The 12500-nt window shown below is 39.9% G+C and overlaps 1 protein-coding gene across 1 annotated transcript in view; it reads right to left on the bottom strand.

Moving 5' to 3' along the window:
* The window catches only part of pdlim5b (PDZ and LIM domain 5b), a gene marked incomplete at its 3' end in the record, with an annotated part of 188826 nt that overhangs the window by 71314 nt on the left and 105012 nt on the right, over positions 1-12500 (bottom strand). The window contains exon 7 of the mRNA XM_079804045.1: positions 12064-12094. Within this exon, the coding sequence (XP_079660171.1) occupies positions 12064-12094 (31 nt within the window). The remainder of the gene's footprint in view (positions 1-12063; positions 12095-12500) is intronic.

The following is a 12500-nucleotide window of genomic DNA, read 5'->3' as shown; positions in this document are numbered from 1 at the left end:
AGAAAATAAACATAAGAAAATAAATAAATTAAATAAATTAAAATAAAATTAATTAATAAGAAACTGAATAAATAAAATAAGAAAAATACATTAGAAAATAAATAAATTAAATAAATTAAAAAAATAAAATGAATGAATAAATAAATAAGAAAATAAATCAATAAAATAATTAATCAAAAAACTAAGAAACTAAATTAATAAATGAAATGCATAAGAAAATAAATAAAATGATATGTAAATAATGTTTAGTTTTTTTTATTTGTTGAATTTCTAAACAAACAAGTGAAACCAAATGTTTTGTAAGAAAGAGTTGGATAATAAATATTTAATAATTTGTATGTTCTGTACGGTTACATTAATATTTCATGCCATTAAATATCTTGCAAAATAATCTCATTCTCATTGCTCTAAATTGCTCAAAAATAATAATTAAATTGTAAAATATGCATACATCATTGTAGCACGTATTGTACAACCTTTAATATTAGTATATTTATTGTATTATATACTGTTATATTACAGTAGTATTGCATTACAGTAATGAAAGTCAAATCAGAATCACCACTGAGAAGAAGAAGAATAATAATACACATTTGAATTTGAGGGCTGAATGTGTTCAATTGTCATGAAAATAAATGTTTAATGATTGTAATAGTTGTCTTTAAATCACACAATGATGAAGTTGGCATTGCCATGTGTTCAGATGATCCTGTATATAATGGTATATCTCTAAATAGCATCTGTTACTTTTCTGTGGTGTTGCATCTTAAGTTGGGTTGTGTGTGGAAGAGCTCGCGGGACAGAAGTCACACAGGACACATATGCATTGACCAGCTGGACACACACACCCACAGCAGGTCACCGGCCACTCACACACACTCGCTGCTAAACTCATTTCATCCAGCCGACATACGGCCCAATTACACCTCTAATCTTTATTGATCACCACACGGAGTGTGTGTGTTAAAGCCAGAACACATCTGTTACTCCTCGATATTACTCTAATAAACTAAAAACATCATATTCATGATAATAATGCTTCATATTTGTGTGGAAATTGATATATTTAGTTTTTTTCATGATTCTTTGATGAATAGAAAGTTCTAAAGAACAGCATTAATGTGAAATAGAATCTTTTGTAACATTATAAATGTCTTTACTGTCACTTTTGATCAGTTTAATGAGCATGTTATGATTTTTAAAGTCTTTTCAACAGTAGTGTATGACGGTTTTACACACACACACACACACACACACACACACACACACACACGTGCCCCTGGAGCTCAACAGCAGTCGTGTGTCTCACGGGTATCTCTGTGCCAATAGCCAACAACACATTATGAGTCAAAATTATACATTTTTCTTTTATGTCTAAAATCATTAGGATATTAAGATCATGTTCCATGAAGATATTCCCACCGTAAATATATCATAAATGTATTATTAGTAGTAATATGCATTGCTAAGGACTTCATTTGGACAACTTTAAAGGAGATTTTTTCTCAATATGTAGATTTTTTTGCACCCTCAGATTCCAGATTTTCAAATATTGATCCTAACAAACCACACATCAATGAGAGATTATTATTCAGCTTTCAGTTTTCAAAATTTCACAGATTTTCAAATAGTTGCATCTCAGCCACATATTGTTCTAACAAACCATAATGGAAAGATTATTTATAACGTGCGATTAATTACAGAAAAAAATTTGTTTTAATCGATTCCCAGCACTAATTTTAATATAACATTAAAGCCATTATGGCCTTTAGAAAATATGTGTGGTAGTGCACTATAGGCCCGTCGTGCCTACGCTTTTGTCCTTAGTTAATTGGCCAGAGGAGAACTGCCCCCCCGACTGAGCCTGGTTTCTCCAAGGTTTATTTTTCTCCATTAGGCTCTTGATGGGGTTTTGGTTTCCTTGCCACTGTTGCCTCTGGCTTGGCGTGCTCAGTTGGGGACACTCAATTTTTCAACTAAACATTGAAATAAATCTAATTAATAAACTAAATTAACCATTTAAACTAAATTACTGATCTAATTCCTGATCTAAAGCCCACACTGTCACTGTATGATAACTGAAATGAACTGATGACATCAGCGTTTTCTCCAGAATGGCTATACAGCTGAATAAAATGATGCTGCATTATTTTCCTGTTTAACACTGTAAAGCTGCTTTGAAACAATCTACATTGTTAAAAGCGCTATATAAATAAAGTTGACTTGACTTGACTTAATGGCATTTTTTCCCCTTACATTACTTTTATACTTGACGTCGTTTTGAAACCGGCACTCTTGCACTTTTAATTGAGTAAAAAGCTTGAGTTGATAGTTTAAACCCTATATCTCTACTTCTGCCTGAGTTATGAATGTGAATACTTTTGACATGTCTGGGTTAGGGTTAGGGTGTATGTTAGGGACATGTCACGAATGCATTTCTGCTATCAGACTCTCAACAGCATCACGGCCCAGCTCTTCAGGAATTTGTGGAGTGACAATTGGTGTTTGGAACTCAACGTAAATAAAACTAAAGAGATGGTGGTAACCTTTTCCAACAAGCAGAGGCAGTCACCACTGTGATTCACGGAAAGCCCATAGAGATCGTCGAAGAGTACAAGTACCTGGGCACAATTTTTGATAATATGCTGAAATTCACCTCTAACACAGAACAGATATTGAGAAATGCCATCAGCGGCAGTATCTTTTAACCCCTTCCCTGTCACCGTCCTGCTGGCGGGACACCTGGCACTCTTTTTTTGATCTGCTTTTTTTTGTATCATATATTTGAGTAATTATCATAAATTAGGTATCATTTGAAAGCTTACGAACTCAAAATTCATCCTGTGAAAACCGTTTTGAAATTGGACATTGCGTTACCATGGAAACGGGACTTTAAATTCTTCTAGCGTGCTCCTCCCCTAGTGGGCGTCATCATGTTTTATATTACAACATTTATTTTAACTACTTTATAATAAAAATCTTTTCTAATCTTGACAAAACACATATCGTCGGAAAGGTCTGAGTCTCTGGGTTCCATATTTGGTGCCCATTTTGTGATGGAAGGGATATTTGGACAGAAATTTACAGAAAAATGCATCAAAAAAACAATCAATGGAATATGTGTGACACCCGGTGGCTATTTGTGGTACAGCGCCTAAACAAAATCTCATGGGAACTTCAATTTTTGTGATATCAAATTTGGAACACAACTTAGTTAGACATATGGCTTTGATTTTATAGTAATTTTAGATTAAAACATTTTTGTAAAATATATATTTTATATAAAATAAAAATATTTAGTACAGTATTTTTTATTTACAGTAAATTTAAATTTCCATAACTTTTTCATACTTTCATATTTTGAATTGTGTTCACTTCAGCAATACTCTGCCGAGTGTCTGCTTTAAAACAAGACCAAACTTAGGTCTATATTCCAAAGCATTCTTGAATCACAGCCCTTTAAGTTTGGATAGTGCATTTTCATGTGTATTCTCAAAAGGGGGGAGACAGGTAAGGGGAAAGCTCAATGCGTTTGGAGTTAGTAAGAGCATTCTTACGATGTTCTACTACTCCTACATCGAAAGTGTCATTACTTTTTCTATCGTCTGCTGGTTTCACTCCATCAGCCTTCAAAACAGAAATCGCTTGGAGCGCACGGTTTAAAAAGTTTTTAAAAAGCACGGTTTTGAAAGTCTGTTCAAAAATTATCGGACTTCCTATTAGGACACTTTCTATTATAAGTGACCAGCAAACACTGAGGTTGTCCTGCAGGATTCTGCAAGATCCGTCTCATGTCCTTTTTTCTGTTTTTGAGTGGCTGCCCTCTGGGCTGTAGGACACAAAGGAGGAGGGCAACCTTTGTTCCAAAATCGGTGCAGCTTTTAAATTTACAGCCGTCTTTAAGCACCATCAAGTTCACCATGCAGTGATTTTTTAATTGCATATATACACATATATATTAACTAGTGCTGGGCATCGATTAAAAAAAATTAACTAATTAATCGCACTTTTTTCTGTAATTAATCGCAAGTTTTTAATATTTTACATTTTTAATATTTTGATATTGTAATAATTTCAGTTACTCTCCAAATTAATGTATAAACAATTTAAAGACAGCATATTTTAAATATGTGTTGTATTGTCATATTTTTATGAATGAAGGCCAGTATCACTGATACTAAAGTGTCTATGAAACATTAATGACGTTACATTACAGTATAACTGAAAGCTCCCAATTTCAACATTTATTAGGCTTTAAAAAAACTACTTTTAATTTAAGTGAACTTAAAACAATCTTTACATAAACCCAAAATAATACATGTTATATTTACTCATGGCCTTCCCTGTTATACATATACAGAAATGTAATAGTTATCTTTCTTAACTGCATAAATAATAAATTAAATATAGATGAATCTTCATTAAAGCTAAAATTTCCTCTGTTCCCGTTGTTCTTTGATGAACATTAATGACATCATCATCAGCGCTCCTGTCACTTTAAGAACAGCCGCGGATCTCACGCGCTGTCCCGCGCATCTCATTTCCTCACAACTCTTTAAGTTCATTTAAGACGTTATTTAACTCATTTAAGACTCTAATATGAGAATACTCAAAATCCTCTGTGTTATTGTTTGTTCAAGAGCAAAAGAGAACTCGATGTGAGCAGGAAACTGACGCGAGTCTATCTATGCGTCGAGTGTGTGTGTGTCCCTTGATTAGCTGACATGAGACGCATCCACACAGACAGGACACTGACACACACACACACACACACACACACACACACACACACACATACATACATACACACACACACACACACACACACACACACACACACACACACAGGACATTGGCATACAGCGCGTTCTCTTGTGTCTTGTCGCGCTTGGAAGCATTTACATGAATAAGAGCGTGATGATCATGTAAGGCTAAGCAAAAATGGATATAAAAACGGACGCTGCGTTATCTGCGTTAAATATTTTAATTGCGTTAAGCTGAAAAAATTAATCGCCCGCATTAACGCGTTAATTTGCCCAGCCCTAATATTAACTTATTTATTCCTTTATATATGTTTGGACTTGTTTGAATATATTTGCACTTGTGCACAGTGTTATATGTCTATTGTATGATTATTTTATGATAGTGACTGTGTGTTACTCTACGTGTTCTTGTTAATTGCCCCTTGGGGATGAATAAAGTATTGAAATGAAAAAATTACATTGATGAAAAGTGACAGTGCAGACATTGATAATTTCTATTTCAAATAAATACGGATTTTCTATTCATCAAAGAATCCTGAAAAATAAAATGCATCGGTTTCCAACACTGATAATAATCATAAATGTTTCAAATGATATGAGAATGATCTGTGAAGGGTCATGTGACACTGAAGACTGGAGTAATGATGATAAATCACACTTTACTATATATTCACATATTTCACTCTTTTACTGTATTTTTGATGTATAAAACAGATCACATGACTGAAAGCACTAGTATTGAGATGAAGCGTGGTGCAGTGCTGCCCCCTACAGGCCACTCTCAGAACTGCGTCCGTCTTTTACAGCCGCTGGCCAATGATGAAAGTGCATTAAAGTGAATAGACACATTAATATATAATCAGCCCTCAGGTTTCTCTGTACGCTACGATTGAATCATTTCATTTCTTCGGTGTTCACCATGTCTGTCATTTCGTTTTGAGGGATCTTTGGCTCCTGAGGACAAATGTGACGATTATAGATGGACAGAGAAACTGCAGGAGAGAGAAATAAAGACTGAGGGATGCGTGGCCGGAAGGTGAAATCATATCTATTATTTAGCACTAATAAAACATGTTGTGCTCTTCTGTCATAGACAGGCTCTATAAAGGCTTTGTGGGATACAGTCGGTCGCGTCACATGACTGATCTCTGAACACTTGAGTGGGGAAAGACTTTTATAACTGTAATAAAATCCAACCAGTAAAAGCTTGTATTTCTCAGGATGATCCAGATATTAGCAGGGCATATATATACACTGATCAGGCACAACATTATGACCTAATATTGTGTTGGTCCCCCTGACCACTAGACTCCACTAGACCCCTTAAGGTGTGCTGTGGGATCTGGCACTAAGATGTTAGCAGCAGATCCTTTAAGTCCTGTAAGTTGTGAAGTGGGGCCTCCATGGATCGGACTTGTTTGTTCAGCTCATCCCACAGATGCTCGATTGGATTGAGATCTGGGGAATTTGGACTCAAACTCGTGCTCCTCAAACCATTCCTGAAGCATTTGTGCTTTGTGGCGGCGCTCAAATTATCGGCTGAAAGAGCCACAGCCACAGGGAAAACCGTTTCCATGAAAGGCTGGACATGGGCTCAACAATGCTTAGGTAGGCAAGACGTGTCAAAGACCATTTTTCTCTATCAGAACCAGCATTAACTTCTTGAGCAGTTTGAGCTCCAGTAGCTCGTCTGTTTGATCGACCCACACGGGCATCAATGAGCCTCGGCCGCCCATGACCCTGTGGCCGGTTCTCCACTGGTCCTTCATGACCCTGTGGCCGATTCTCCACTGGTCCTTCATGACCCTGTGGCCGGTTCTCCACTGGTCCTCCATGACCCTGTGGCCGGTTCTCCACTGGTCCTCCATGACCCTGTGGCCGGTTCTCCACTGGTCCTCCATGACCCTGTGGCCGGTTCTCCACTGGTCCTCCATGACCCTGTGGCCGGTTCTCCACTGGTCCTTCATGACCCTGTGGCCGGTTCTCCACTGGTCCTCCATGACCCTGTGGCCGGTTCTCCACTGGTCCTCCGTGACCCTGTGGCCGGTTCTCCACTGGTCCTCCATGACCCTGTGGCCGGTTCTCCACTGGTCCTCCGTGACCCTGTGGCCGGTTTTCCACTGGTCCTTCATGACCCTGTGGCCGGTTCTCCACTGGTCCTCCATGACCCTGTGGCCGGTTCTCCACTGGTCCTCCATGACCCTGTGGCCGGTTCTCCACTGGTCCTCCATGACCCTGTGGCCGGTTTTCCACTGGTCCTCCATGACCCTGTGGCCGGTTTTCCACTGGTCCTTCGTGACCCTGTGGCCGGTTCTCCACTGGTCCTCCGTGACCCTGTGGCTGGTTCTCCACTGGTCCTCCGTGACCCTGTGGCCGGTTTTCCACTGGTCCTCCATGACCCTGTGGCCGGTTCTCCACTGGTCCTCCATGACCCTGTGGCCGGTTTTCCACTGGTCCTTCATGACCCTGTGGCCGGTTCTCCACTGGTCCTCCATGACCCTGTGGCCGGTTCTCCACTGGTCCTCCATGACCCTGTGGCCGGTTCTCCACTGGTCCTCCATGACCCTGTGGCCGGTTCTCCACTGGTCCTCCATGACCCTGTGGCCGGTTCTCCACTGGTCCTTCATGACCCTGTGGCTGGTTCTCCACTGGTCCTTCATGACCCTGTGGCCGGTTCTCCACTGGTCCTTCATGACCCTGTGGCCGGTTCTCCACTGGTCCTCCATGACCCTGTGGCCGGTTCTCCACTGGTCCTCCGTGACCCTGTGGCTGGTTCTCCACTGGTCCTTCATGACCCTGTGGCCGGTTCTCCACTGGTCCTCCGTGACCCTGTGGCTGGTTCTCCACTGGTCCTTCATGACCCTGTGGCCGGTTCTCCACTGGTCCTCCATGACCCTGTGGCCGGTTCTCCACTGATCCTTCATGACCCTGTGGCCGGTTCTCCACTGGTCCTTCATGACCCTGTGGCCGGTTCTCCACTGGTCCTTCATGACCCTGTGGCCGGTTCTCCACTGGTCCTCCATGACCCTGTGGCCGGTTCTCCACTGGTCCTCCATGACCCTGTGGCCGGTTCTCCACTGGTCCTTCATGACCCTGTGGCTGGTTCTCCACTGGTCCTTCATGACCCTGTGGCCGGTTCTCCACTGGTCCTTCATGAGCCTGTGGCCGGTTCTCCACTGGTCCTTCATGACCCTGTGGCCGGTTCTCCACTGGTCCTCCATGACCCTGTGGCCGGTTCTCCACTGGTCCTCCATGACCCTGTGGCCGGTTCTCCACTGGTCCTCCGTGACCCTGTGGCTGGTTCTCCACTGGTCCTCCGTGACCCTGTGGCTGGTTCTCCACTGGTCCTTCATGACCCTGTGGCCGGTTCTCCACTGGTCCTCCATGACCCTGTGGCCGGTTCTCCACTGGTCCTTCATGACCCTGTGGCCGGTTCTCCACTGGTCCTTCATGACCCTGTGGCCGGTTCTCCACTGGTCCTCCATGACCCTGTGGCCGGTTCTCCACTGGTCCTTCATGACCCTGTGGCCGGTTCTCCACTGGTCCTCCGTGACCCTGTGGCCGGTTCTCCACTGGTCCTTCATGACCCTGTGGCCGGTTCTCCACTGGTCCTTCATGACCCTGTGGCCGGTTCTCCACTGGTCCTCCATGACCCTGTGGCCGGTTCTCCACTGGTCCTTCCTCTGAGCACTTTTGATAGAGACTGACCACTGCAGACCGGGAACAGCCCACAAGAGCTGCAGTTTTGGAGATGTTCTGACCCAGTCCTCTAGCCGTCACAATCTGGCCCTTGACAAACTCGCTCAAATCCTTATGGTGCGTTCACACCGGACGCGATTCGCGCGATTCGCGCGAGTGATTTACATGTTAAGTCAATGCAGAGACGCGAAATGGCATTCTGCGGCGCGATTCGCGCGAATGAGGCGGCGAGATTCGCGCGATTCGCGCGATTGAGGCGGCGAGAAGGACGCGACTTGAGCGTTTTGAACGCGCGATTCGCGCGAATCGCGTGAATCGCGCGAAACGCTCAAGTTGAAAAATCTGAACTTTGGCGGATATTTCGCGCCGCGTTAACCAATCAGGAGCTTGCTCTAGTAGTGACAACAATGAAGAGAAAATCTGTATATTGATATCTGGTTCAGACAATATGATTATCACTGTGATAACATTAAATTACATGAAACACAACCCAGTCTCTTTTTGTTAAATGCAAGTTTATGTATGATCAATAATACAAAAGTATCAGTAATGTATAACAAGCTATACATGAAACAAAGCAACAATGCAGTCAAACATTCAGAGTCAGTGCTAGTAGGCTAACGTTACAACTGCAACGTACAGTTATAGCCTAAAAATATAAAGTAATGAAACTTATCTTTGCCCTCAGCCTAAACGATTTGCCAGGGAACAAATTATAGATCCATGAGACCAAAGATCGGCCGTTACAAGACGAATTATAGCTCGAGACACACGCCACAGAGACATCAGAGCCAGCGGGAGACGGCAGAAGGACTGGCCGAGGAAAGGTTGCCCTCGCCGGCTTTCACGTGCGCTGAGCGCGCTGTCCACTGGAGCTCACAGCTCCGACAACGGCAGATAAAATGTTCAAATAGGCACTGTTTATGTAAATAAACCACAGATTTGAGCTTTAAACAACTACATTATCGACTGAAAAAGTCTTAAAACTACGTTTTGTCACACATTAACAGTAGATATGAACAAAAAAGAAGACATGTAAACACAGCCCATGTCAGCCATTTCTCAACGAGACGAGCTGCTGGCGGAAGCCCCGCCCATGACGCGAATTCGCATCTGTTGTGCAGTGAATGTCACACGCGATTCGCGCGAATTTCACGCGCGATTCGCGCGAGTAAACTCAAAATGTACACGCGTCCACCTTCGCGCGATTAGCGCGAATTATTCGCGCGAATCGCGTCCGGTGTGAACGCCACATTACGCTTGCCCATTTTTCCTGCTTCTAACACATCAACTCTGAGGACAAAATGTTCACTTGCTGCCTAATATATCCCACCCACTAACAGAGATCATCAGTGTTATATATGGTCATAATGTTATGCCTGATCGGTGTATATCAGTGATAATATTGGTTAAATAAACTACAATTCTTAATGTTCATTCGATCCAGCCGACTGAGGCATTGCATCAGATTTAGTTTTGCAGCGTTGAGCATTATAACCAATCACACGTGTTTCTGTTGAGCTTATGAATGCGATGGCCAATCAGAGGCGTTCAGACATCGCTGAGAGTTTTGAACAGTATATAAAAGCTTCCTGAGCAGAACTGTTGCTGTAATCTTTGAGGAACTGGAGTGTTTTCAGTGGATCAAAACTCAAACATTAAACCCGACGCCGGTCCAACAGTCCAAGAAGAAAAGAGAAGAAAACAGAGAAGACACACAACAGATGCAGAAAGATGAAAGAAAAGCTTTATTCAGAGTATAAGAGCAATAAAAGAACAGACATCAGATCATCAGAGGAACAGAGGAGAAACAGACGCAGATGTAAGCCATGCAGAGAAACAGACGACCAATGATCGTCCTTAATCCAGAACACTCATTCATTCAGTGAGCAGACACAGAGTCACATGACGGAGGGAGAGTCACATGACGGAGGGAGAGTCACATGACGGAGGGAGAGTCACATGACGGAGGGAGAGTCACATGACGGAGGGAGAGTCACATGACGGAGTTTAGGATTGGAAGGATTCATCAGATGGATCTACTACACATTGAGCGTTCGGGCCGAGACGTCGTGATGCCAGTCTCTCAGCTTGTTGTACTGAGGCCGGACCAGCTCTGGGTCCACTTTATTCACCCTGACGGTCCCACACACACACACACACACACACACGCAGAGAGAGAGAGAGAGAGAGAGAGAGAGAGAGAGAAGGACAGACAGGAAATAAACTGATTAAACAGTTATAGTTTCAGAAAGCAGGAGGACAGAGAGAGTGAAAGCCTCAGCACAACCACATAATATAATTGTTTAATAATTTGTATATATTAATTCATAAATATAATGCACAATTATAATATTCTATATTTATAATATAATGCATAATTGTATTTAATAATGTATATATAATTTACAAATATAATACATAATTATAATATACTACAATGATAATATTTATAAATATTAATGTATATATATATTATTTTTATATAGTTATATATATATATATATATATATATATAGTTATAACTATATAAAAATAATAAAATGTATATATTATTATACGACTAGTAATAATACTATAAAACAATGTATTTATATTAGGGCTGTCAAAAGATTGATCGCGATTAATCGCATCCAAAATAAAAGTTTGTGTTTACATAATATTTGTGTGTGTACTCTGTATAATTATTATTTATATATAAATACACACACATTCATGTATATATTTTAAAAAAATATATAATTTTTTTATATAAAACATTTATATTTATATATATATATTATAGATTATATAAATGTATATACATGCAAATATTTCTTAAATATATACATGAATGTGTGTGTATTTATATATAAATAATAATTAACAGACTACACACACATATATTATGTAAACACAAACTTTTATTTTGGATGCGATTAATCGCGATTAATCTTTTGACAGCCCTAATATATTTATAATATTTATAAATATAATACATACAAATATATGCACATATATTGTCATATTATATGCTTGTTTAATATTTAATAATGTTTATACAATTTATAAATAATACATAATTACAATATACTATACTTATATTTATAAATATTATAAAAAATAATAGCAATACTATAAAATAATATTCATATATTTATAAATAAAATACACAAATATATACACATATCATTGTATTTAATAATTTATACAGAATTTATCAATTTAATACATAATTATAATATACTATATTTATAATATTTATGTAATAATAATAATATTAATATACTTATAATATATATTTATTTATTCATAACAATACATTTGTAACTAATGATATTATAATATATAAACATTATATTATAATATTACAATTATTGTAATAATTTATATTATTTTACTTTATAGAACTTTTTTTTTTTTTTATATTAGTTAATCCGTCATATCTCTGTCTCAGCACTGTTGAGTTTGATTATGCGGTCTCATAAGTAAGACACTAGATTATGAAATTATAGTTCACTAGATTATGAAACAAGATTACCCACAATCCCACTTGATGAGTAACAGCAGGGCGGTCTGAGGCAGAAGAAGTGAATAATCAGAGGAACAGAGGAACACTTACTTCTTCCCAGGCCGGTTCTCCTGAGCTTGATCTAGAGGACAGACACAAGAGAGGCGGTGAGTCTCAGCTCTTCCGCTTGTGTGTGTGTGTGTGTGTGTGTGTGTGTGTGTGTGTGTGTGTGTGTGTGTGTGTGTGTGTGTGTGTGTGTGTGTGTGTGTGTGTGTGTGTGTGTGTGGCGCTCTTATATGGAGTCAAAATAATGCCTTAAAGTTTTGCACAAGAATAAAGTTTTGCAAAAGAAAAAAAAAGTATTGAGAGAAAAAAAAATTGCAGACAAAAATAAAGATTTGCAAAAGTGGTTTCATTTGCAGCGCAACTTTTATGCCCTTTTTAATGCTAGTAAAAGTGTTAGTACGATCCACTGCATGCCTCTCTGCCACTCAACTGTGCTGATCTGCGTCTCGGGTAGATGATGTCACTCGGAGGGAGGCGTGACC

Source organism: Gobio gobio, assembly GCF_949357685.1.
Source record: "Gobio gobio genome assembly, chromosome: 22".
NCBI lineage: Eukaryota > Metazoa > Chordata > Actinopteri > Cypriniformes > Gobionidae > Gobio > Gobio gobio.
This window is presented reverse-complemented; position numbering and strand designations above follow the sequence as displayed.